This window comes from Mixophyes fleayi, chromosome 6 (genome assembly GCF_038048845.1).
Source record: "Mixophyes fleayi isolate aMixFle1 chromosome 6, aMixFle1.hap1, whole genome shotgun sequence".
In the NCBI taxonomy this organism is placed as follows: domain Eukaryota; kingdom Metazoa; phylum Chordata; class Amphibia; order Anura; family Limnodynastidae; genus Mixophyes; species Mixophyes fleayi.
The window spans coordinates 166,168,585-166,196,132 of record NC_134407.1 but is presented as its reverse complement, the minus strand read 5'-3'; the positions used below and the strand labels follow the sequence as shown (position 1 = coordinate 166,196,132).

General features: G+C 41.8%; 1 protein-coding gene across 5 annotated transcripts in view; it reads left to right on the top strand.

Annotated features, from left to right (window-relative positions):
- Positions 1-2,587: 2,587 nt before the first annotated feature.
- The window catches only part of MED24 (mediator complex subunit 24), a 65,989-nt gene continuing 41,028 nt past the window's right edge, over positions 2,588-27,548 (top strand). For 4 of the 5 annotated variants that reach the window (XM_075177104.1, XM_075177103.1, XM_075177102.1 and 1 more), the window contains exons 1-8: positions 2,600-2,669; positions 3,190-3,240; positions 4,151-4,289; positions 9,913-9,995; positions 10,824-10,862; positions 22,687-22,760; positions 23,037-23,260; positions 24,915-25,026. In XM_075177104.1, coding sequence (XP_075033205.1) covers positions 4,160-4,289; positions 9,913-9,995; positions 10,824-10,862; positions 22,687-22,760; positions 23,037-23,260; positions 24,915-25,026 — 662 coding nt within the window. In that variant the 5' untranslated portion in view covers positions 2,600-2,669; positions 3,190-3,240; positions 4,151-4,159. Of the gene's footprint in view, positions 2,670-3,189; positions 3,241-4,150; positions 4,290-9,912; positions 9,996-10,823; positions 10,863-22,686; positions 22,761-23,036; positions 23,261-24,914; positions 25,027-27,548 lie in introns of all 5 variants that reach the window. The other variant, XM_075177101.1, reaches the window with a different exon arrangement.

The window sequence follows — 27,548 nt, the reverse complement described above, 5'->3', positions numbered from 1 at the left end:
ATTGCAAGGGTTGTTGCTGACATTTGGTGTAAATTTCATTACAATAGCCATATTAAATATATATTTACTAAAAAAAATGTTGATGTGTTCAATACTTATTTCACCCACTGTATATATATATATATATATAGCATTGTGTATGTATTTATAGGGCATTGTGGGACGTGAAGGATATATCCCCTTTTAGTTGTAATTGGCAACATAAAGTGCGATCAGCTGTATTTCTGTATTAGGGCTAGAAATTGTGTGCAAATCATAGGCATTGTTGTAAATCAGGCAAACTCTGCTAAAGTATACTGAGGGCAGTTGTCTGATACAAGCTCTTCTGGGGGTAAATGTATCAAACTGAGAGTTTCTGGCGTGTTTGAAAAGTGGAGATGTTGCCTATAGCAACCAATCAGATTCTAGCTATCATTTTGTAGAATGCACTAAATAATAGCTAGAATCTGATTGGTTGCTATAGGCAACATCTCTACTATTCAAACCCACCGGAAACTCTCAGCTTGATACATTTACCCCCTGGAGTTCTATGCCTAAAATATAAATAAACTAATAAAGTACATTAGAGATCAATGTGTTTTTCAAAGGTTCCAATTTTAAAAAAACAACAAAAACCTTGCAATGACTCATTCTCCGGAGATCCCTGTTGAAAACCTTTCTTTACAATAAGCAATATGGTGACAAAATACCTGCAACTTGCCAAATTATTTGTTTTCATGTGACCTCAATTTCATCTGGATTGGATTTTAAGTACTTCAGCTAGCGATCACAAGACTGTCCTATAATGTGTGGTCAGGGGCGCACGCAGGATTTTTAGGGGGGTTCCCCTCCCCACCCCAAAAAGACCCGAGAGAGCCCGCGCATGCGTAGCAGCTCAGTTTCGGCAGCACTGTACTATACAGCAGCCGCGCCGCTGTCAAAGAAGCGTCCGTGGCGGTGCTGTAGCCGCGGATGCTTCCTTGACAGCGCAGCGCCGCAACTGCTGTATAGTACAGTGCCGCTATGTGGGGCACTTCGTTAGCGGAGGGGAGGGATTTCTGGAGACCCAGAAACCCCCCCTGTGTGTGCCCCTGGTGGTGGTCACAAGGGTGCTGTGTATTGTGTGGTGGGCACAAGGGTGCTCTATCTATTGTGTGGCGGGCACAAGGGAGCTCTCTCTATTCACTGTATTATCTGTGTTCACTTATTTTCATATGTCATGTACTTATATATTTTCCAAACAGGCCCCAACATGCCAGGATCCATACAGAAACCAACTGCTGGTTGTTAAAGCTGCAATAACAGGTAAGAGAGAACATAGTCCACCAACAGCCTCATCCTTTAGCCCTCCTAATGTTGTTTTTCTAACCTCTCTTAACTCTATTTTTCTTCCCCTCCCCCTTGCTGTTCTATATCACTCTCCTTCCTCAATGTTCTGTCCATCTCCTGCTGTGTTTCTATCTCCCATCCTACTCACCTACTCCCAGTCACTTTACCCCTCCTTCACTCCTCTTCATCTTCTCCAATCTTACCCACACTGCAAAGTGGGGTTTGATGAGCAGAATTACCTTTCATCTTTGCGGACCAGAAGAAATTGTATTTTATCGATAATTTTGAAGTTGTATTTTAGGTCTGCCTACTGTGACAGTCCCCCTTGCATTGATGTGATTTTACCTACCATTGCATATGACATTAGCCTCGTCTACCACCGGCAACAGTGTGTTAACCAGTGGCGGATCGAGGGGCGATTGCCTCGATCGCCCCCCCCCCCCCCCTAGCAGGGGCTTTCTGCCGGCGGCTGCACACTATGTGCAGGTCCGTTCAGCAGAGACAGTCAGAGAGTCCACATAGTGTGCAGCCGTAGGCAGTCTTAGGTGTCAAAAAGGGGGTGAGGACTAAATCGCCCCCGGGTAAAATTATTTTCTAGATCTGCCCCTGGTGTTAACCCCGTCTACATTTAAGATAGCCCCGCCCTTAAATTGATTTGGTCCGCTCACATGAGGTCACTTTCAGATTTTTTTCCAGGCCACTTTCAGTTCCCAATCCACCCGACTATATTATCAGGTGACATTAACTGAATTGCCACCTAGACCTGTGTTAAACAACAGACGTCTCTTCAGATCCACTCCTCGCTTAATACAGACGTGCGCAAGCGTAATTAACGTGGTTTTTTTTGTGTTTTATAAACGCTATTTACGTTCGTGATTAAAGCATGTCCCAAATATCTAGACTGTACCACACCTGAGGTGCTGGGATGATCTTGCTCACCTCCAAACTCCCTAGATTATTTTACAATGTTTGCACTGATACAATAACCGGTAACTAGGTAAATATAGATGTAATATGCTTGTCATTCTCACATGCAAGTCTCTAAAACCAGCACACTGTAAAGACGTAACTGGAAAAATGTCTTCATTTCTAGCTATAATAAATATAACACAAAAATAAATTGCCTACTACTGTCTGTGAGAGGCCTCACTTTTGTGACAATCAGACTGGCATCCGTCACTCGGGAAAAACCAGAGCACATATTTCAGTTTCCCGGCATGCTTCTTCCAGGGCTACGGAACTACAATTCCCGTGACCCCTCTCACCCAAAAATGACGTCATTCATTCGCGACTCAGCCAATCAGGGGCGATAAGCTGTCATGGCGACTGCTCATTCGGAGATTTGAGTGTAGTGGTCGGAGGTAAGGAGGGTGATAATTGTGCAGATTGGGGTTATATGAAGTGCCCGGTGTATCGGGGATTTAGGCAAATCCTGTATGATTATTTGTAAAGTAAAGCGTTACACTAAATAGAGCTTGTGTTCAATATACAGACCACCCATCCTGATCACTTATGAGCGTAAGGTGTTATTATTAATAAAGCTGTGTAATTTATCGTAAGATAAATCCCCTGGTCAAATAGTAGAAACTGAAGGTGCCTTAAACTTTTGTTGGGCAAACTGTGCCTCTCCAGATGTGGTGGAACTACAAGTCCCAGCACTTCCTGCCTGCCAAAGAAAGACTTAGGCTTATAGTTCAATAACACCAGCAGAGATAGATTGTGTAGCTCTGCTTTACACTAGGAATACTTCAGTAAAAGTGTCCTAACTATATTAAAATACATATTAATATTTTAATGAACATGTGGTCCTGAAATCAGAATGTATAATAAACATGATACACAGTTAAATTAATATCTGATATTTCTTTTATGATTTTGTAGGGAAGTCTCACAACTTGAAGCATCTAGAAGCTGCCTGGAATTAACACAGAGGTAGGCAACCTGAGGTTCCATTATGCAAGGCTGTGGCACACAGGTTGCCTTATGGTGCCAACACAAGCTGAAAATTGGCTGTATGCCATGACCATTGAATGCAGTTGTATTAGATTGCAGGACTGATCACATTCGCTTATGAAAATTCCAAACACACAGAAATTGGGTCAACATTTGACCTGTTTTTTCAACATACCAGATGAAATCTGAGCCAAGCTGATTAGATTTTGTTTTTTTACACTGCGATTTAGAGTTGAGCTAGAAGGAAGTTTCCTCCTTCCCAGCTCTAAATATGTCCACACATTTTAAATGTGCCCATTCATGTAAACAAACAAGGCTTTCACTAAAAGCCAGTAATCTGTCATTCACAGTTGGGATATATGTCTGCTGTTATGTATTAAAGCTTGACAAACAAGATCCAATATTAACTGGGAGCACCAGTTAATTTTCAGCTTTTTATTATTTCTAGGAATTGTCCAATGTTTTGAAATAATTGAATTGGGTACCCTTTATCATAAGATACTGGTGCAAGTAGAAAAAAACAGCACATTTTCTTAATACAATAGTTTTGGTTATAGCCTAGTGGAAATAGATATGTGTGTTGCCTGGAAATGACTAAAAATGTCACAGGGAGCCGGCAAACACATAGCACAGAACTTCCTACATTTGCTCATAGCATGTACAGAAGAGTAATCTAAAACAAAAAAGGCACAAATGCAGAAAATGTTGATGTTCTAGACCTTTGATTATGTTGATATGTTTAGTTTGTTTGTTTTGATAGCTCAATATTTTAAAGCTCCAGTAGTTTAGGAGCAGGGTGGCACTGTGTGTTGAATCCATATTCATTATGACCATCTCTTCTTTCTTTGACATGTTTTAACATTGCGTTGGTCATTTTCACCTTGGACAGACTTGAAAAATGAAGCTGGTAAATCTGAAACAGGCCATCCTACAGGCCTGGAAGGAGAGGTGGAGCGATTACCAATGGGCTATCAACATGAAGAGATTCTTTCCCAAAGGAGTCACATGGGACATCTTGAACTTAGCAGGTCAGCTGAACCAATGTAATGGAACATCTTACACAGTGATCAAAATATTCAAGTGAAAATATATTGTGCTATATTTTTCAGCACAATCTGTCTCTTCAGCATGCCTTTCTTTATTCACAAGTAGGCAACGCAAAAATGCATATTAAAAACTTGCATTTTTATATTTTGGTGTGCGTTATGGACCATCTTTAAGATAAGCTTTAGAGATTCTCCCACCTTAAATGTTTTAACTGCAGAGTTTTGTGCAATTTCAGATGAAGGTCCTTATATTGGCTAAACAGCTGAAATAAAAGCTGTTATTTTCACTTCAGTATTTTATTTGTTGATATTGTTTTTTGCATTGTATTAGTTATCTGCTTCCCAAACAGATGTTTGTTACTAACTGGTTTTGGTGAAATATACCGTATTGTCAGTTTTTCCTCCCTGTTATGTTTGCACGTTAATGTGGCAGAGCAAGCCATTAATACAAAATGAATTGCAAGAAATTAAATGACAGGAATCTGTAAAAATTAATAAAATAAAATCTTAATTGCCTTCCAATGAGTCCAGGCTCCTCACGTTTATCCTGGCAACTGATTATTTATATGTATTTTTTAAAATAGTTCTCCCTCTTTTCCTCAACTAATTAGTAAAACATATATCTAGGGTAGAATTACAGTTTCACCATTGCTATGAGAACTAATATTACATGTAGCGTTATACAAATTCTTGTAGTTCTTGAAGTCATATGTCCTTTATCTTTTTCTGCCGGATGTTATGTCTGAATCTGAATTACAACCTGATGTTCAAGATTTAAGAAATTAAATATTTTGCTTTTAACCACTCTTTTTGCACATATTTTCCTGTGCCCAAGTTTAATTTCCTCTCTTGGTCTGGATACCTAGTTCCAAAACTGGAAGATGGTACCCTTTATCCATCCCCACTGGTGGTCCAGCTTCAGTCTTGATTTGAGCTTCTTGGGAGAAAGGTCAAGGGAATGATACACGCTGTGCTAGCTTTGTACCAGCTAGTACAGGCCTGGACAGACACCATACGCAATTAAATAGGCAAATTAGTAGTTGGTGTTAGAAATACACCAAGCAAATAAAATAACTAAAGTAGAGAACCAACAGATCCAGAACCACATTTTTTTCATTTACTAGCCCAGTCCTGGACATCCTGTGGCTCTCCAGGTCTTGTTAAAACTAGCAGTCTACCCTGCCAGATATCAGCTGGCAAAACATGCTGGGGTTTGTAGTTTCAAAAGATCTGGAAAACCACAGGATGTCCAGGCCTAGGCTAGTATATTAAAATGGAATGTTGTTCTGAATTTGTACTTTAGTTCTGTTAATTGTTTGGTGTATTTAGAACCACAACTAATAATTTGCCTATTTCCTTGTGTATGCAAATGAAAAAAAAAGTTATTATTCAACTTCTCTACTCTTACAATGGCAGGTTTAATCCGTCTTCCTGAACTATTAGCATGTCTGCAGATTCTGCCTTCTCACTCTCCCCTGCATACAGTGCTATTGGAATTAAGCAGCTGCCAACGGTGGAGGAGACAGATAAATAAACGATTACTGTAATAAATGGCTAACTTGATGTATAGAGGTTTCAAATCAGCAAAGTGTTAGGACACCTTTACATGATCAATTTAAAGAATAATTCACATTAAAAAAAAACAAAACAAAAGAAAAAACAAACCCAAGCCATTTATTAGGGCTGCCAGGGTATTTCCCTATTCATCTAAGCAGAAAAAGGAAATACCCTCGGGAATATAATGTAGCTCCTCCTCTACTTAAGTGTTTTTTTTTCATCTGAATAGGCAGTGCAGAGAGCTGCTGGTTCATTTTTGTTCACTGATGGGACTTACCATAACTCCTGAAACAGGATCTGGTAGATTTCAGTATAGCAAACCACAAGTGGTGGGCTTGCCGCATCGGGGGGTGGCTACCTGGGACCACTATCTGACTACAAATGTGGTGAAGAGTGGAGTCACATGCACTGTAGTGTTACAAAAGGCACAAACATTTGACCTCCGCGTCCTAAGGCAGCACTGGGTCAGTCATTCCCATCACTTCTGGTTGTAGGCTGTTAAAAGCAGATACACCAGTCTAGCACACTTGGCAGAGAGAATTCTTGAGACATGAGTCCGGAGCCCGCCCCAAAAGAAGTTATGAGCACCGAACTTAGGCAAGCCCTTATTTATTTGTGCACACATTATTAATAGAATAGGTTGTATTTTTCTATCAGCACCCTTGTAGAGACTATGGGAGCAGCCAGAAAGAGGTCAGTCTAAGGATTGAAAGAATGTATCCTTTTCCAGATAATGATACGGATAAATGAGCTTTCATCCCAAAAGTAAATGCAGTAGTTGCTAATCTGTCAATTTAGGCCACCATTCCTTTAGAAGACAGTGGGCCATTGAAATATTCCATGGATAGAAAAGTGTTTTAACAGATTGTATCTTTCTTTGGGAACCGCAGTCAAATCGGGGGTAATTGTAGCAAAGTCATGGTTGGAGCTAACTGGGGGAAAAGTCATCTACTTCCGTTAACATGACTATTGGTCCTGGGTATATGTATAAATACAACAGAGGACAAGTTGTCCTTATCATCAAAAAGAATGGGCAAATTCTATCTCGGCAACCTCATCCAACAAGAGATTGTCGTTTAGGGATGTTCTCTTCAACAATAGAACAAGATAATATATGAGCAGTCTGCAACTAGGTTTACTCTGACAATGGTACCACAGGCAAGAGTCCCCTGGATAACGGCATCAAACTAACGGGTGTTGTCCAAAAGTCCATCAAATGGTGGAAGGATCCCATAATAAGAAATCATGAGATATCACTCTCAAAGCCAGTGTGGCTGGTATTAAAGACAGATTCCAGCACCAAAGGCTGGGTGTCATTTCAACTCGCATACAGGGTACGATAGCTGTACAGAGAACTCGCTCACATCAGTCCCTGCCCCTTTGGAGCTTACAGTCTAAATTCCCTAACATACACACAGGCCAAGGTCAATTTAATAGCAGCCAATTAACCTACTAGTATGTTTTTGGAGTGTGGGAGGAAACTGGAGCACCCGGAAGAAACCCACGCAAACCCAGAGAGAACATAGGAACTCCGCACATAAGTCCATGGTCAAGAATCAAACTCATGACCCCAGTGCTGTGAGGCAGAAGTACTTACCACTATGCCACCGTGCTGCTCAAAACTAAATAAAAGCTTCATAAAAAATGGTAGCATTCATAAACGTACAGGGCGGTACCAGAAACACAACCTTGATAGAGAGGCTAGCGCCAATTATGGCATGGACATAAAATACTATATTGTCTCTTTCAACACTTCATGTAACCAGTAGAAGCAATATGATGGCAGACTATCTCAGCCATTGTGGGTGGTCCCTGCACAAGGAGATAAACAAGTTTGGCTCCCTTCAAATAGTTTTAGTGGCAACAGGTGAAAATACCAAGAAGATTTGTTTTTCCATTTCCCGTCACAAAGATCCCAGAGCAGAAGGAATAGATTCTTTGACCAAGATCTGCCTCTTCCATTTGGGATATGTATTCCTTCCATTTCTGCTTATCCCACGAACCTTGAGGTAGATCAGGAAGGGGGCAGTGGAGGTGATAGCCATCCTCCCATTTTGGCCTCTGTGGTCGTGGTTTGCCATAGCCTCAGAAGCTTCTAGAGCTCTGACTGGACCGCCTGCGTCAGGGGCCAGTTCCGCAACCCGAACCCATGTACGCTCTCCTTGATGGGGAAATTGAGCGGGCGTTGCTCAGACACAGGAGAGTTTCTAGCCAGATTACCAAATTCATCAATAATTTATGACAGAATTTGCAAAAGATCTGGTGCAAGAAAAGATCATTTAAACCAATGGCAGCAGACGCCTCACAAGTACTGGATTGCCTGCAGGAGGGGTTAAAGAGAGCTTTTGCTTCCAAAACTTTAAAAGTACAGGTGTAAGTGTCAGCACTAAGCATCCTTTTGACACAAGACTGACATTAAATAGTTTAATAACACGCTTCTTTCAAACAGTGAAAGGAATTCTGCCTCACATTAGACCTTTCTTAGATATGTGGGATCTTATTATCGTATTATCGTGTTAGAGGCATTAGTGTCATGTCGTTTTGAGCTGTTGCAGGACATTCCACTTAAATGGCTTACATTCAAAATATTGTTGGTTGCAATGCCTTCTGCCAAAAAAATAGCTGTATGCATTGTGGTGCAAAGAACCGTTCTTGAATGTCATTCTGGATAAGATACTAGTCCTAGACAAATCCAGCTGTCCTACCTAAAATAATGTATGACTTCCAAATAAAGCAGAAGAATGTTTTACTCACAACAGAAAAATGAAGGAGACATGTTTGCATACACTGGATGTGGTGAGAGCAAGACTGAACACCTTTTAGTACTACCTGCAAGGTACAACAGGGGCATGCTCCATCAACGGATACCCTTTCAAGAAGGATTCGGGAAGTCATCATGCAGGCATACAAGGGGAAAAGGTCTTGCAGTGCCTAAAATCTGGAGCATGCATTTAACGTGAGCGGTGGCAAGCAGGACTCAAGTCTCAACAAGTGGAATTTGCAAAGCGGGTCATTATCTGCTGGATGTGACAGCAGAGAAGGAGATTCAGTGTGGAAGGAACATCCGTCAGACTACAGATCAATAAAGAACTTTTTGTTGTGCTCATTTTGGTGTACTGTTCATTACCCTGCCCTTTGTTATTGCTTGTCTACATCCCATTCATTAGCACTGCCAGAGAGTCCAAAGAGGAAATAAACCAATTATATTTACCTTTTCATTGCATCTCCTTAAATGACTCCATGGCAGCCCCAATATTCCCACCCTTGTTATTGATGATATATTTCATTGGGAAGTTAGATACAGAGGAAGAGGAGGAGCCACACTGTATACTCTTCTGGTCTTTGCTCAGCTAAAGAGGGAGTTATCCCTTTTGTTAGTGCTGCCATGGAGTCCTTCAAGGAAACAATTAACAGGTAAACATAATTTGTTTGCAGTCCTGCCTGACTCAAATAATTGGTTAGATTCTCTCTTGGATAATGTATTGCACAGCTCTGTTTCTCTTTCCTATTTTCATAGGACACTATGAAAAAACGGAAATCTTAGTGAACAGATCTACATCTTAGTAAAACGAACAAAGCCCCTCCCCAGCCACATTATTTACTCAACATCACTTTGGTTACAAACACATGGTGCCAATAGTTATTGACATCCAATGACATCAGGTAAATGTTGTGGCTGGGGTTGTGTGGACCATATGCTGCTTTCTCCAGCAGTTAGAAATGTAAACAGTGAAGTGAATCCCACAGTTTGGTACACATATTTGTCAAATAAACAGATGAACCATCATTCTCAAAAATAACAATAAAAACAAGATCTAATAATAATATAATGAAAACAAGCTTAATAATTATTTTGTGCACAATTTTTAAGGTCTAATCTTAGAGAGAATTTTTTTTATGAAAGTGGTGTTACATGCAGTTTAGTTTTGATAGAGTTTGAGATCCCTGCTTGTGGTAAGATTATTATTAACATTTATTTATATAATGCCAGCATATTCCATAGCGTACATACCCCAGTAATGTCAGATGTGTTTTTGTGCATTGACAGAGGCACTTTTGGATCAGGCTATGATTGGACCAGCACCAAACCCTCTCATCCTCTCCTATCTCAAGTATGCCATTAACTCTCAGGTATGTCAGTTCAAGCCAATCTTAACTTTTTATTGTCCAGCACCCATATTTAAGTGTCTCATACACTATAGCTTAATCTGAGACCATATAAGCTTGTGGCCCAGTCATGGAGAACTGATCGTTGGGTGCTTAGGCCAAAAAGTCATATCCTATGGGGAAATACAGTATGTTTGAACAATGGCTGCACATATGGCCAGGTTGGGGTTATTGTTCCACTGTTTTTCTGCTAGTCCTGATTTACATCTAATAGATGAAGAGGCAAATTTATCAAGCTGCAGGTTTGAAAAAGTGGAGATGTTGTCTATAGCAACCAATCAGATTCTGTTATTTAGTACATTAATTCTACAAAATGATAGCTAGAATCTGATTGGTTGCTTTAGGCAACATCTCCACTTTTTAAAACCCACAACTTGATAAATTTACTCCCAAGTGTTGATAGGGATTACCAGTTGTTTTGGACCATTATATGTCGTGTTTTAGGCCAATCTAAACACAAATGGCTGTCTGTATCACCTCGTATATGGGCGGCTTAGTTTTGTGAATTTGTTTTGTGGTCCATTGTTTTAAAGTTATGGATTTTTTTTATTATTTAATTGTCTTCATTAGCTGTATATCACTTTGCATACTTATGACTAGTTAATTGTGTACGGCACTATAATGAAAACAAGATTAATAGTTAGTGCACAGTTTTTTACAAAAGAAAAAGTTCATCATGAATTGCCTCTGACATGGCTTACCACTTTCTGTACCTGACCTATAGGTTAATAGCATCTGTTTTTAACCCATGAGTATGTACTATTGCATTCATCTATACTGTTTCTCTTTCAGATGGTGTCTTACTCCACAGTCCTGATGGCTATCAGTAAGGTATGATATAGATAGATATATTATATATATATAATAGCGTGTATGGTTGGTGTCTACTAAATTCTTAAAAATGTACATATTGTGTACTCCTTGTCGGGGTTTCCATGAAAATGATGTTCTCTAATGCAAAAGCCAACTATGATACAAAAACACTTATGGTCATGTTTACATGGCCATGTCTGGTGATTGGTCACTCTTAAGCTTGCTAATGGGGAATTATCCGTTTTGACAATCTGGACATTTGGATGCTATGGTGTACAGGCTTGCATAAAGGTTGTGGACTAACTCAAACAGGGATTTTGTAAGCTTCAGAATGTGGAATGTGATAATTCTTTGGAATATCTCTTGGGATTATTAGTCATACCCTAAAAAGCTGATGCTTAAATTGATTTTATAAATAAAGAGTGATATATTGTCTCTTTAAACCACTGATAAAGGTATCTAGAACAGGTATTCTCTTTCTGGAGTTGATTGTTTACTATCTATGCACTGCTTAGAGATGGATAGGTATGTAGGTTCAGGGCTTGGAGTTGGTTGTGTATCTAGGCTATATGATTTGGAGCCAGTTAGGTATCAAGTTAGTTGCTTGGGCAAATTATGCTTGCATCTCTATGGCTGTGAATTGCAAGGGAATAGATATCTAGGCTCACTACTTGACTATATTTAAGAATATGACCTGGAAGTGATTAGATATAAAGGACTGTGGCTCAGACTCTGTCAGTAGTATGCAAACTTGGAGAGTGTCTGAGAAAAGGTCAGAATTCTGTTGGGCAAGGCTAGGCAGTGTATAGATATCGAGTGGCTGGAGTGAACCTTGCCAGTATTTTGATCACTGAATGACTGGCGTGTGGTCATCTTGCAACTACTTCTACGAACCTGTCAGAGATTATAATATTTTCACCATTGGGCGTTTCTGTCTTTTTCAGGCCATACATGCTGCAATATTTGACCAGATGCACGATATCAGCTGCTGTAATGCAGCATGGATGATCAGCATTACATCTCTTGGGATGAGGGTCTGCATGTTTATACCTCTATTGGTCATTTTTGGCAGCAGTTAGATCCCTGCAGATGTACCTCTTCTACAGTTATAGTTCAGGGAGTGTGACTCATAAGGCCTAACGTGAGGATTTGAAAAATAAAAACAGATTTTGGAAAATATGATAAATATATGTAAAGTAGATATTGAGGATGATGAGCTGTATTGCATCTAGAGGTGGGATCTTGATTATATCCCCAGGGATCAGGTGCTGTTTGTTATCTAGGGAAGTGACTCACTTGTGGTTATATGTTTTGACATGTGCTTTGGTTAAAACGCAAAGTGTTTTTGAAAAGGATACCTACACTAATTTGAAATTAATAGATCATGTGATATGGCTTGTGTATGGTAAGGTCTTTGGGAACGTGGTTCGTGGTTTACTAAACTGCGGGTTTGGAAAAGTGGAGATTTTGCCTAAAACAACCAATCAGATTCTAGTTATCATGTATTTGGTACATTCTGCAATATGGCAGCTAGAATCTGATTGGTTGCTATAGGCAACATCTCCACTTTTTCAAACCCGCAGTTTAGTAAATATACCCCTAGATCTCTTGTCCTCTGCCTCTTTGTATGCATTCTGTAATATTTCGGACCCACATGCCTTGCCACTAGGCTCATTCTAAGCTGCTGTTTTGGGCAAGTATAACCATGCAGCATTATGGAACTTGAATTAGACTGACAAAAATGGTCTAGCAATGAGTTCAAGGGATTACTATAAAACAGTGGCATCTATATTAATGATATACTGAATTGCGTGCTCTAAATGCTGGCTTACTATCTATATCCATAAGTATTAAACAAATACAAATGAAAAGTAAAAAATAAAGGTTTTTATTTAAAAGCTTCTGAGAGCAAGACCCTTCTCCATTGCGATCTTTTGATACATGGCTCTGAAACAAATCTTAGTTAGTAGCTCTGAAGTGGGTAGATCTGGTCAACCTGGCTCCAAGCAGTTACAACGCAGGAAGTGGCTTGGAATCGGACAGATTGTAGTGAATAATTCTATGGGGCATGGCTCAGAATTAGATACATCTCTGAGTGCATTTAGTATAATTATACGGCTGCTGTCTAAATAATGTCCTATTTTGGGCAGTCTGCCTAGTACAATAAATAAAGAGACGTCCATTCCAGCCAGTTAGCCAGGGAATTTGAAGGGATCTACTTGATGGACATATGTCTCCTCATCCTAAATAACCATGCAACCACCAAACAGACTATTTTTAGTTACCATCCAGTACACTACACTGAGTACTGCTGCCGTTAAATAAATACCATAACTGGTTACTGTTTGTAGTCTATATTTTTCCATCTCAAATAAACCAGACGATATTGAAGATGAAGTGAGCAGCCTCACTGAGGATATATGTCATTGAGCAGGAACTACAGAAAGAAGACTGTTTTTCCCTTTTATAAAGAAACATTGGATTGTTGAAGGCAAATGAGGACTGCGTGTTTACATTTTTATGTATACATTTATGTGTACATAATATTGCTCTCTGGTCACCTCGCCTCCAGAGCGGAAAAAAATCAGGTCTCTAGCTGAGAAACGCAAATATTTACATTAGGGGAAGAAATATGGTCAGCGGAGAGGGAGATGTATGTAAGAGGAATTTAACCCTTTGGTGTTTGTAGACTGCAGCAATTGGAAGGTTATATGGGGTTTACCATAGAAAGAAGTCCTTTTGTGGCAGGCGATGCAGAGCAGAAATGACAGAAGATAATGTAAGAAGGAACCTATTTTTAGCTTATGGATGAGAAATAAGGTTACTAAATAGAGAGATAATGTGGCAAGTGTACAGACTGACTGCCTGTGGTTTTGTGGAGACATAGGAGTGCTATACAGGCTGTGTCTCCCATAGGAGCCTAAGGAGGGACAGCACAGTCTGTAGGGAAGTACAAGGGCCCAACAAAGGAAAGAAAACCTCCATTCTATTGACCTCCGCAACACTGTCCTCTCCTGGTTTTTACTAGGGGTGTGCACCGGCCACTTTTAGTGTTTTGGGTTCTGATTAGCTTGAGGTTTTGGGTTCTGATTTGTTTTGCCAAAACACCTGACGAAAGGTTTTGGTTCTGGTTTAGGGTTTTGGGTTCTGATTTATTTTTAAAAAGGCATAAAAAGCACTAAAATCCATTTTTTTTTTTTTTTTTTTTTTTTTTTTACACTCCTACGCTATTATTAACCTCAATAACATTCAATAACAATCATTTGCACTAATTTCCAGTCTATTCTGAACACCTCACACCTCACAATATTGTTTTTAGTCCAAAACGTTGCACCGAGGTAGCTTTCTGGACTGCGTAGTGGAGTGGCCCCGGTACCCAATTTGGTACCGGGGCCACAATACCTCCTCCAACTGGTCTCAATTCCACTGCACATATGGCTGCTCCTCCATCCTCTGCAGCATATAGAGGGTGGAGTTCTAGCGTGTCAATACCTCTTGTTTTCGATCATGACAGTGCATTTTAATTATTTTTGGATTTGGCCCCAACACTGAATGTAGTTTAATATCTGATACGCAGCTATCTGGACTGCGTAGTGGAGTGGCCCCGGTACCCAATTTGGTACCGGGGCCACAATACCTCCTCTAACTGGTCTGAATTCCACTGCACAGATGTCTGCTCCTACCTCCTCCAACTGGTCTAAATTCCACTGCACAGATGGCGGACACCGGATGGACGTCTAACACCAACATAGCTGTTAAGGCCGCAGTTCCTCTTTTTTGGAACTATAAAAACAAAGAACATAGTAATAGAAATGGCAGTTCCTCTTTTTTGGAACTATAAAAACAATGACCGTAGTAATAGAACTGGCAGTTCCTATTTTTTGGAACTACAGAAATAATGAACGTAGTAATAGAACTGGCAGTTCCTCTTTTTGGGAACTACAGAAACAATGAATGTAGTAATAGAACTGGCAGTTCCTATTTTTTGGAACTACACAAACAATGACCGTAGTAATAGAACTGGCAGTTCCTATTTTTTGGAACTACAGAAATAATGAACATAGTAATAGAAATGGCAGGTCCTCTTTTTTTGGACTGCAAGAATATATTGCTCTATAATATTTTTTATACTTTTTCAATTATTTTTTTAATCTTTTTTTTTTTTTTTATTATATTTTTTAGTTTTTTCTTTTTTTAAAAAAAAAGATTTTTGGCTGATTAACAAATTGCTATGGACTTATAAGAAACAAATACAGGACAAAAGCACCACTGGACTCAGCAGCACAGACACTGGCCAAAGCACCACTGGAATCAGCAGGACAGAGCACTGGAAAAAGTACTACTGCACTCAGTAGGACAAATTACCACTTGACTAAATAAATCAGCAGGACAAAGCACTGGACAAAGTACTAATGCACTCAGCAGGACAAAGCACCACTTTAGTAAAGTTATCAGCAGGACAGAGCACATCAACCTCCCTTTTCACTAACCACAGGGAGAATGAAGATGGCGGCCGCGAGCGGGGCATTTATGAGATCCCGTCGGATCCGCACTGTTCGGGTGGGCTCGGATTAGCGAAATCCGAGCCCGCTCATCTCTAGTTTTTACCTACAGTGTCTTCACCCTTGCCTACAAAGTCCCCAGCCACCCTTTCTCTCCCCCCCCCCCCCCCACATCTAAAACCTCATTTCTACCCCTTCCTGCTCTGCCACAGCCTTACTACCACACTGATTACCTCTTCGCCCTTGATGTTGTCTGTGCTTCGCCGGACCTACGACTCCCTACTAGATTAGCCACTAGTCTCCAAGGCATCAAATGTGCCCTCAAAACTCATCTCTTCTTTCAAGCCTATCGGCCTCCTCCTATCTCCTTTGCCTTTGCCACTATCCCTGCTCCCCACTCAGTGTCGCCCTACTTGGGTCAACTCCTTCCCTCTAGCATATAAGTTCTCACGAGCAGGGCCCTCTTTCCTTGTGTTTTACTTCCTACCAATGCACCTCTAGGCCCGTCTCCCCCCAGCAATGTTCTTCGAAACCACACTCCTGGGTGCTATTTATCACTGTCTTGTCAATAGCTGGACCTGCTGTTCTATGTTCTCTGTTTATACTCTATTAATTCATTGTTGTCTGGTCATTGTATAATTTTGTATTGTGTGAGAATGTATTTTTTTTAGCTGTCTGTGCATTGTGTAATACTGTTACTTGTGTACTCTTTCACCCCCTACGCACAGGGCTGCGGAACATTTTCAGAATAATTTTTATAAATTAAAATATAGTTATGAAAAAGCAACCTTAAAATCCATTAAATTATAAAATGTGCATGATTGCTAATTTGACCTACAGTTAAGCTGGGTGCACACCTATATAATCTTACTTAAGATGCAATTTCTGTAACTGTTTCACCAACAATTGAATGTCCGGATGAGCATGCAGATTCATGTGTACACTCCTACACAATTTACCTCTAGATCTGACCCATGACTCTGTACACTACAAATATCTGCCTACACTGCTGGACGTGAGTGCTTAGACCCTTCCACAGTTGCTTGACATCGTTCCATAGTTGATTGTGATTTTTAGTAAGTGTATAAAACCAAATCAACAGATACGTTGTGTTTTGGTATAATAAAACATGATGGGTGGAGCGTACACACGCTTGCAATATCCGACCAAACGGTTGTTTATTGTAAGTGTGTGCCTTTATCTACACAATTCCTTCAGTGTGTACCCAGCTTAACTGAAAGTGACCTGGGTCAGCACAAACTGTAACTGTTACATTGGTGCTACATGGATTAGTAAAGGGAGTGAATATGATATTCGTGCAGTCTGTATCCATGAACTGAGGCACATGTGCAAATGATTTATGGTCATGAAGTAGAAGGATGTTGGGATGAGAACATTTATACCAGAGATTTAAATGGAGCAAAGTGTAAATAAATATATAATAACTATATTTCTCTTTCATCCAGTCTGGGGGACACTGCTTACCATGGGTTGTGGAGGGAGCTTGGGGAGTTGGCACCTAACTAGTTAACTTTTAGTACTGCCAACAGACCCCTCCCCTCTACAATCCCCCTGCCCCCTCTTGCTCAGTTTTATTAGGTGCCCAGGGAGTTGGGCAGTGTTTTTTAGTGCTTAATGTAATTTTTTTCATTTTTATTTCATTTTATTTTATTGTATTTTTTTACAGGTGGCAGAGCTGGAGTGTGTTCTACTATAGAGAACACACTCACAGCTAGACAGCGCAGGCACTCCCCTGTCAGAGGAGAGCCAGCGGCTCTCACTGACAGGGACAGTAAGAATAGGTGCCTGATTTAGGAGTGACAAGCGGTCTCACGGACCGCTGTCACTCCTGGAGCCCCCCCGATAACCGGCGCTGCCACTGCAGGCATAGAGCGCCGGTTATCGGATAGTTAATATGCCGTCGGCCATCTTGGATCGGGTCAGAGCGGCGCTACGGAGGAGAGGAGAAGGGGGCTATACCAGGATCCCCCCTCATACATAGGAGGGGGCATCGGGTATCATCCGCTGCGGAGACCTCTGTTCTGGAGGTCTCCACTACTCTGCCACATAACCAGTTTTTATTTTTGATACGGACCACAGAAACAGCCTTACTGAAGGGGGAAAGCTAAGACATAGAGCTCCCCCCTCCTTCCAGAGAGAGAGATGGTTTGTCCCAGTCTTCTGGCGCCAAGGAGAAGCCCGGGAAGAGAGAACAGATCTGAGGGAGCAGGCACCAGGATACTGCTGTTGGACTTCTCCCCTGTTTGGCCTATGGGCTAAGTATCTGATTTACTTAAACACATACTTTGTATTGCTGTGTACAATTGGGGCTAGTAGTGGTTATATCATAGTCTCCTACTTGCTTAACTATTATTTGTGTTTAAGATAATTTCAAGTACAACTTTTATATCTACATTAGTTGATTACTTGTTGTTACACTATTCTCTCCATACATTTATACCTCTCTCCCTACTCAACTAAATTTAACAATTTAAGTCTGTGTGTTTGGTGTGCCTTCCTTTATTAGGAAATGACAGATAAGGGAAAGGGCCCTATTGCAAAATATTTTACATGTTCTAAATGTAGTGTAAAATTACCTTGTGGGCAGAAGGACCCGTTGGCGCTCTGCTCTGTCTGCGAAGCAGGGGTCTCCCCTGCGCAAACCCAGCATATTTCAGCCCCACTGACGGAGGAACCGGCCTGGGTCACCTCCCTGACACAGTCAGTTTCCTCTTTAGCACAGATGGTTTTTCAATCCAATCAATTGCTATCTACTGTGGCAACTTCGGTGGCTAATAATACTAGTACGCAGTTGGGCCTCCCTGTTACCACAGGTTCTATTGGAACGTCTATACCAGGACCTTCCTCTCTACATACAGACCAAGCCCCTGTTCCCACAAAACCGGCATGGTCTGCAGCATTTTTAAAGGGTTTAGATAAACTAAACCAGTTACTTGAATCCCCAAATATTCCGCCTGCTAATAGAAGGAGGCCTAGATCTGATAATCCCTTTTATGGTCCTTTCAGATTCTGAGGAGTTTTCAGAGGAAGAGGGGAAATTAATTCTGATCCTGACCAGGTTCAAACTTTGGGACAGGAAGAAAGCTCTAAAAGTCAATTTATTAACGATTTGATTTTAGCAGTAAGACAGGCGTTGGACCTCCCAGAACCGGCGGATCCTATTCCTAGAGACAGAAGTCTCTTTAAGAAGGCCAAAAGAAAGACTATTTGTTTTCCCCCTTCCGTAGAGCTTAAGGATATTGCAGAAGGAGCCTGGAAACAGCCTGATAAAAGGTTCTCTGTTCCCAAAAGGTTCTCTTCCTTGTATCCATTGCAGGAGCAAGATGTGGTTCGCTAGGAGAGTATTCCAAAAGTGGATATTCCAATAGCCCGATTGGCCAAGCACACTTTACTCCCAGCTCCTGGTTCTGCATCTCTGCAGGACGTCAGTGACTGCAGAGTGGAATCCCAGCTGAAATCTATATTTGCGGCTGCGGGTTCTTCCTTTAGGCCCACATTTGCTTCAGCTTGGGTTGGTAGAGCTATGGAAGCATGGGCAGACCAGCTGGCAGAGGCCTTACAGGACTCTGATTTACTTCCCCTGGCTTTGCATTTGAAGGAGGCATCGGGGTACCTTTATGAGGCGGCCCAGAACACAGCGGCTGTATCCTCTTCTATTCAGGCTGCATCTATTTCAGCAAGAAGAACATTATGGCTGAAATCCAGGGAAGGAGATGCGAAATCAAAAAAGTCAGTGGAAACCATTCCTTTTTCTGCAGCAGGTTTGTTCGGCCCGGAATTGGATACCCTGATCTCACAGGCAACGGGGGGCAAAAGCACTTCCTTGCCAGTATTCCCTAGCAGGAGCCGAAACCCTCGGGTCAGCTCCTTTCGTCAGCCCTTTCGGAGGACCTCCTTGCCTAGAGGACAGTCCTTTAGAGGCAGACAGCCCAATTCTCGAGGCTCCTGTGCCAGGGGGAGATCCTCATTTGCAGCTAGGCGCCAGGCCTCCAAGACTCGGGAGAGGCCTGCGTCCTAACGACCACTCTGTTCTCCTGGAAGGGGCGCCAGTGGGGGGACGTCTGTCTTTGTTTCTAGAACAGTGGGCAGCGTCCTCCCAAGATCCCTGGATTCGGGGCATTATATCAGAGGGGTACAGGATAGACCTGCTGGGCCCAGTTTCACATCGCTTCTTCATGACTCCGCTCCCCCGAGATCCATCAAGAAGGCAGGCGATACAGGTTTGTGTCCTCTCTCTTCTTTCTCAAAGAGTTATCTGCAGGGTCCCAGATTTCCAGAAGGGACGGGTTTTATTCAAACCTGTTTCTGGTCAAGAAGCCGGACGGCTCCTTTCGTCCCATCCTAAACCTAAAGGGCCTCAATGTGCACTTACGGGTGGACAAATTTCGGATGGAATCCCTAAGGTCGGTGATAAACGGCTTAGAGAAGGATCAGTTTATGGCGTCTATAGACATAAAAGACGCATACTTTCACATTCCCATTTGGATCCACCATCAGTCCCTCCTAAGATTCTCGGTGGGGTCCTTCCACTATCGGTTTCGGGCCCTCCCCATCGGCATCTCAACAGCGCCGAGGGTTTTCACAAAGATCATGTCAGTAATTGCAGCATGTCTTCACCTTCAGGGAGTTCAGGTCGTGCCTTATTTGGACGACCTGCTCATCAAATCCTCCACAGAAAATGGCTTACATCATCACTTATCCCTCACCTTGGCAGTTCTCGAGGGCCATGGATGGCTAATAAATTTAAAGAAATCCCAGTTGGTTTCGTGTCAACGCATGGTTTTCCTAGGGCTCATTATGGACACCAGCCAGCAAAGGGTATTCCTTCCTGTCGAGAAGGTCAGTTCTATTCAGAGCATAACAACTCAGGTCTTGTCTTCTCCCAGCCCCTCAATGCACTTGTGCATGCGGCTGCTGGGAAAAATAGTGGCCTCCTTCGAGACTATCCCCTTCGGTTCGAGCCCATTCTCAATGTTTTCAGTGGGATCTTTTGACGAAATGGTCAGGATCCCACCTACGCTTGGACCTTCAGAGGATCTCTCTATCTCCGAGGGCGAGAGAATCGCTTCAGTGGTGGCTGATTCAGGATCACATGACAGTGGGCAGGTCCTTCGCTCCATGGTCATGGATCATAGCCACGACGGACGCCAGCCTGAAAGGTTGGTGGGCGGTAATCCGCACCTCCGGCTCCAGGGGCTTTGGTCGGTTCAGGAATCAGCCCTGGCATTAAACGTGCTAGAGTTAAAGGCTAATCTTTTGGCCCTCTGGGGGGCCCAGTCCCTTCTCCGGGGCCACCCTGTCAGAGTTCAGTCCGACAATGCCACGGCCGTGGCATATGTCAACAGACAGGGAGGAACCAGGAGTGCAGCTGCAATGAATATTGCAGCTCAAATTCTGGTTTGGGCAGAACAGCATGTTCCAGCAATATCGGCAGTATACATTCCAGGAATAAGAAATTAGGAGGCCGACTACCTAAGTCGAAACCAGATGATGCCGGGGGAGTGGTCACTCCATCCGGAAGTTTTCCAGTCTCTGGTTCAGAGGTGGGGTCTTCCGGACATAGATCTCATGGCCTCCAGACACAACAGAAAGGTTTAGAGGTTTTGCGCAAGGGCAAGAGACCCCTTAGCGGTGGCAGTGGACTTTATGACAATGCCATGGGAGTTCAGGTTGGGATACCTGTTTCCTCCGATCCCCATGCTTCCTCGCGTACTCAGGCGAGTAAGGCAGGGCGGTCTGCCAGTAATTCTAAAAGCTCCCTCATGGCCGCGCCGAGTCTGGTACGCAGACATAATCTCTATGGAGGAAAAACAGGGTTTCCGTCTTCCGTCTCGAGACGACCTTCTTCTGCAGGGTCCCTTCCGTCACCAGAATTTACCTCAGCTCACTTTAACGGCATGGCTATTGAAGCCAGCCTCTGGTGGGCTAGAGGTTTTTCCTCCAGCGTAGTGAACACTATGATGTGAGCCAGAAAGCCAGTTTCAGCTAGCATCTATCACCGGATTTGGAGAGCCTATATCAGGTGGTGTGAAAATAGGACATGTCACTCGTCCTCCTTTCGTATCCCTCGCTTGTTGCCTTTCCTTCAGGATGGCCTGGAAGCAGGGCTTCGGTTAGGTTCTCTAAAGGTCCAGGTATCGGCTCTTTCAGTATTTTTTCACCTGAAATTAGCGGATTTACCAAATGTTAGGACTTTCCTCCAGGGAGTCTTGCATATTCAGCCTCCCTATGTTCCGCCTACAGCACCATGGGATCTCAACCTGGTACTGGATATGCTTAAAGGGCCTTCTTCTGAGCCATTGCTTCTGGCAGATTTGAAGTGGTTGACCTCTTTCTTTTGGCTATTGCATCTGCACGTAGAGTTTCGGAATTAGGAGCTCTGTCTTGTCGGGAACCATATCTGGTTTTCCACGAGGACAGAGCGGTGTTAAGAACCCTCCCTTCCTTCGTTCCAAAAGTAGTTTTCGGCTTTTCATCTGAACCAGGAAATCGTAGTTCCGGTCTTCTCATCTACCTCCCATTCGGATCAACAGTCTATGGAAAAGTTAGATGTGGTTAGGGCTCTCCGCATTTATGTCAAAAGAACTTCTCAGATTAGACGTACTGATTCCCTGTTTGTTCTTTATGATGCCAATAAGAGAGGCTGGCCAGCCTCAAAACAGTCCATTGCAAGATGGATTACGGCAACCATCAAGCAAGCTTACATAAAGGCTAACCGTCCTGTGCCGGAGAGACTTACGGCCCATTCCACCAGATCGGTAGGGGCGTCGTGGGCAGCGAGAAATGGGGCTTCTGCAGACCAGCTTTGTAGGGCAGCCACCTGGTCCTCTGTCCACACCTTTACAAAATTTTACCAGTTTAATGTTTTTGCATACGCGGATGCAAATTTCTCTCGTAGTGCTTTACGAGCGGGGCTTTCAGAGTAGTCCCATCCTTAGGGGGCTGCTTTAGAACATCCCCATGGTAAGCAGTGTCCCCCAGACTGGATGAAGGAGAAAAGAGGATTTATGTACTTACGTTAAATCCGTTTCTCTGATTCCGTCTGGGGGACACTGCGATCCCTCCCTTCTGCTTTTCTTCTGTGTGCTCTTGTTTGACTGGCCTTTCCTCCTTGGGCTTTTTAATTAACTGAGCAAGAGGGGGCAGGGGGATTGTAGAGGGGAGGGGTCTGTCGGCAGTACTAAAAGTTAACTAGTTAGGTGCCAACTCCCCAAGCTCCCTCCACAACCCATGGTAAGCAGTGTCCCCCAGACGGAATCAGAGAAACGGATTTAACGTAAGTACATAAATCCTCTTATTGTGGTCTCTCTCCTCTTCAGTTTGATGACTTTTCAAGAGATCTCTGCATCCAGTCTCTATTGGAAGTCATGGACATGTTCTGTGATAATCTGAGGTAATGTTTGTTTCTCTGCATGCTAGAATGATAGTAATCCTTGTTCCAGTTCATTGGACATAGCTAAACGCCAAAAGTGTTTGAAATTAAATGGTGGTATTGATATTACTGCCTCATGCACAGCCAAGAAGAGAAAAAAAATATCTCCTAACAACCAGCTTCTGTCATATAGTAGTGCTTTGAAAATGAATGCAAACATCTGATTGCTGTGAGTTACAGTAACTCTTATTTTTCTTGTGCACCATTTTACACACATTTTTTCATCTTGGCTCACAGCTGTCATGGTAAAGCAGAAGAATGCATCAGTCTATGTCGGGCCCTGATGAGCGCTGCAAACTGGCTCCTGCGATGCTCCGCGTTTTATGCTGAAAAGCTGAAGGAAGTTCTTGATCCAGTGACTGGGGAATGTCACCTATCAATGTGCCTCAAGAGACTGGAGACCATCCTCAGCAGTACCAAGAACTGTGCACTCATCCACATAGCCAAGCTTGAGGAACCAAGTATGTCTTGTTCTGGTTTCTCTTCCTCTTTTATTTATTTATTTTATTTATTTATCTTTTTAATATATAATACAAACCTTTTCACTGTATGTGTAAAGGTAGATGAGTGATTTTTGATGTAGAAAATTGTCTATGCTGTCTTATATTTTCTTGAATGCTTGTTTGCGGTTTCAAAACATTGCTGACATTTGTGAAGTTTCTCACAGGATACTGCAATATCGATTGTTTATTGATCAATCTCTGTTAAAGAACATAGTGCATCTGTGTTGTGTAAAGAATGTGGCCATCAGCAGCAATGTATACAGTTACATTCTCTTACATCTTAAGCTTTCTAAATATGGTTGTGCAATTTGATGCAGGTTAACATGGCAACTGGTCAAATATATTGCTATTTTCTTTACGTTCCAAAAGTTTGAATAGATGCATCTTAAACTATTTTCAATACATTTTTTTTTACTTGTTTGTTTTTTTTATGTGTATTAAAATTTAAGGAGATAGATATATATAAAATAAGAACTGGAGAGCGCTCATAGAGGCGTATTCAATTGTTAGCGTTAACGCTAACAAACGAGCACTCAAAAAATCTTAGCGTTAATACGGTAATTACTCGCGGAATTACAGCTCGCTGCTCCCTGAGCTGCGAGTAAACTACCGTATTAACGCTTTTCGCGCGCAATATTACCATATAAACGGTAATATTTGTCGAGCAAACACCATATAGCGCGCAATATTTGATATAAACACTGTGTACAATTAAAGATCATAAATCCTGCTTATCTGTAATGGTTTCACTGATCTCCTTTCTTTTAACCTGCTTGGGTTCAATTTCACACCAGGATCACCACACAAGCTGATTTATTCTCTTTAACGGTATGCAGTTTTTTTTGTTTTTTTTCTATCAAATATTGTGTGCTATATGGTGTTTGCAATATTACACTATGAGCGCTCTCCAGCTCTTGTTGTTTTTCCATTTTCTAGATTGCTCCTTGGCTGGTTGAGGTACTTGGGCTGGAGCAGCTGCTGTTTAATTCTTAAGATATCTATTTGGAGCGTTATTAGCAGAACTCTTAGAGCCAATTCGGCCATATTGTTCTAGGAATAACGCGGTCTGCCCACTATTACCATTACCAAGGTAATTTATAACACTGATTTTTGCTTGCAGCAAAAATTCAGGTTAAAATTACCGTATTAACGGTAATACTATTGGCGCCGCGTTATTCCTAGAATAATGTGGTTGAATTGTATCGGGCCCTTTGTATATTACGTATGTATGCTACTATTTTCTATTACAGCTATTATAGGTTTAGTCAGTTTCTAGCAATATTAATAGCCAAATACATGCTGAACTTACTTTTTGAAAGCTTTGTAGACTTGGCATATTAAATAAAACAATTCTTGCTAGATAATTTTATAGATATATTTAATTCAGACCTTTCCAAGATTCCCTTCCTAAATGTGAGGTCCACTGTACTAATGCATGTCATAGTTTCTACCTTTCAAGTTAGTAGTCTTTTTATGTTTTATGACTAATAGTTGCCTTATGTAATCTCTATCCGATCAGCGATGTCTTCTAGACCATGGCACTTGTGCTGGGTGATAGTCTCTAGCTGGCAGTTATGTCAGACCTCGTTATCGTGTCTTTATCTACTTGTAGCCTCCTGGGCATCCATGGAACAGTCATTGCTACGACTTGCCGAATGTATAAATCTCCTTCCAAGTGTTCAGCTACGGAGCCTGGCAGAGAATTGTGTCAAACTAATCAGGAGGTACGGCCCTGTCTCACTGACTTACTTTACTGTGCGTATGTATTTATTGGAAGGGAACTGTATACATATTTTGTTACTGGGAGCCAAAAAGCTTAGGGCACTAAATAAAAGAATTGCATAGAGTCTGTGTAACATTAATCTGAGAATGCTAAAAGTAGATCCTTTTGGCTAATGTAGTGAAGAATGATAAAGGGCCATTAACCCTAAATTTGTTTATTCTATCTGAATGGCATCGTGTGTCAGTCACAAATATACATGCAAACTGCCCATAGCCTCATTGTAACCTTTTAATTATCCTCTGTTATCAGCCATTTTAGGCTCAGATAGGCTAATTGTAATGTCTTTTAATGGCCTTACCGACACTGCAGGTGTGCGTAGGAAAAAATGATTCAGCCACGATGAAGACACCTTAGAAATAACTCCAGGGGTAAATTTATCAAGGTGCGGGTTTGAAGAAATGGAGATGTTGCCTATAGCATCCAATCAGATTCTAGTTATCATTTATTTAGTACATTCTACAAAATGGCAGCTAGAATTTGGTTGCTGTAGGCAACATATTCACTTTTTCAAACCCACAACTTGATAAATTTACCCCCAGTTCTGATAAGCTTTTATTATGAATTGTGAATGCTCTTTGAAGCTTATTTATTTAATGTTTATTGTTTATAAAAGTAAAAACCGTGAGGTTAGTTCCTTTTATTTGTGTCGTTTGCAAGATAGTAAATGTCTGTTTTAATGTTCTGTTTTTGGGTAAGGAAATTTCTGTGGTAATTTGTTTCCACACAGCAATCGGCCATAATTAGGGGTCGGTGGCCTCCTCTGAACAAGGCATTATGTAGTTATGTAGAGATATAAGATCCTAGAACAGGGTGACAGGCCTCTTTTAGCGGCTGTTTGTGGCTACATTCTCGCAGAATGCCGTTTTATGTACATATTTCTTTATAACTAGTTAAATATATCTTCTCTGTACCTCGCTGCAGGAAAGTTCTAGAGTAGGGATTTGTCATTTTCTTTGAATTTTTTTGTGTGCTCTGTCTTTGTAGTTTCACTCTCTGCTTCTGATTGTGTACTACAGCTGTCCACTCTCCTCCTCCTTTTTTTTCTGTCATATTTAAATCTGGAGGTTTGATATCGGTTATATTTTGCCCCTATAAAAATGTCAGGCAAAATTGCCCAGTGGACAATTGGGAGAGGATGCCGATTGGTGGATAATAATTTACTAACCATTCAATCTAACACTTTTAAGAGGTGTGGGCTAAACCTGACAAGAAGTTCCAGGTTTCACGCAGACTTCAGACCCTTTATCTTCTCCTCAGTGACAAAACTATAGGGATGCCCCCATAGCGTGCTTGCCAAGGTTCACAGAAGGCAGTGAATTAGGTTAACATAGCAGTGGAAAGTGGTCTGAACAGCTTTCAGACTGCCTCCAGTCTGGTAAGTCAAGGTTTGAATTGCTGACATTGGTTGACCACATACCAGAGGCATCCAAGTATCTGGACAATGTGGCTCTTGATGCGGGACTCATTTGGGCTAGAATTTCAGCCACTGGTCTCCGCACGCTGTATGCTTTGGCTTAAGGCCTGGACGCAGATGCAGAGTTTAAGAAGGCTCTTGAGTCCCTACCTTTTATAAGTAATAAGTAATATTCTCATGAACTTTATAAAATGATTAATCAAGGGCGGTGGTGGTAATTATATTCTGCCTGTTCCCAGGCCAAACTGTCATTTGTCATGCCTTTCATTTCTCAGTCAAACCAGCTGTTCTAATTGCAAAGTACAATCCTCTACTCCGCATGGATGGCAACATGGAGGGATATAGGCTTGGTTGGCTAAGCGATCAGCCCACCCAAGAACATCTGTGGTGGGAGCTCATATACTTCTCTTTCGAGATCAGTGGTTCATTTCCACTTCAGAGAAAATTTGTTGGTCTGGGTTACATCATAGATCTCCCAAAGTCCCCATCTGGACGGTTTGTCACCACTGGTCTTCCCTGATACGGAACAAAGAGACTTTCTCTAAGAGAGGCCTTTCTGTCTTTAGAGCCTTCAGGGATGGTCATTTCAGTTCCAGAATAGCAGGCGGGGTTGGGATGCTATTCAAATTTTTTCTTGGTCCCAAAAACAGACCTTTTTTTTTTTTGCCCCATTTTGAACCTGAAATCCGTAAGCCGTCATTTTTGCATGGACATGGTTCAAATTGGAGGCTCAGAGGCCGGACGTCCATGCCTTGGAGTGCCATATGTGGACCATCAATTACCAAAAATCCAGTTGAATACCTGCACAGCAAATTATTTTTCTAGGGCTGCTTTTTGATACCAGACAGCTGAATGTATTCTTGCAAGAAAACAAGATTTTCTCTTTACAGAGACTAATATGGTCTCTCTCAGCTCAAAGACAGATGTCTGCTCTGTTCTGCATGAAGGTCTTAGAAAAGAAGGTCTCGACCTTCTAGGTGGTTCTACTAGAGAGTTTTCCAAATCAAAGTAATATCGAAATGGAACAAGACGCTTCTTGACTGTCTACA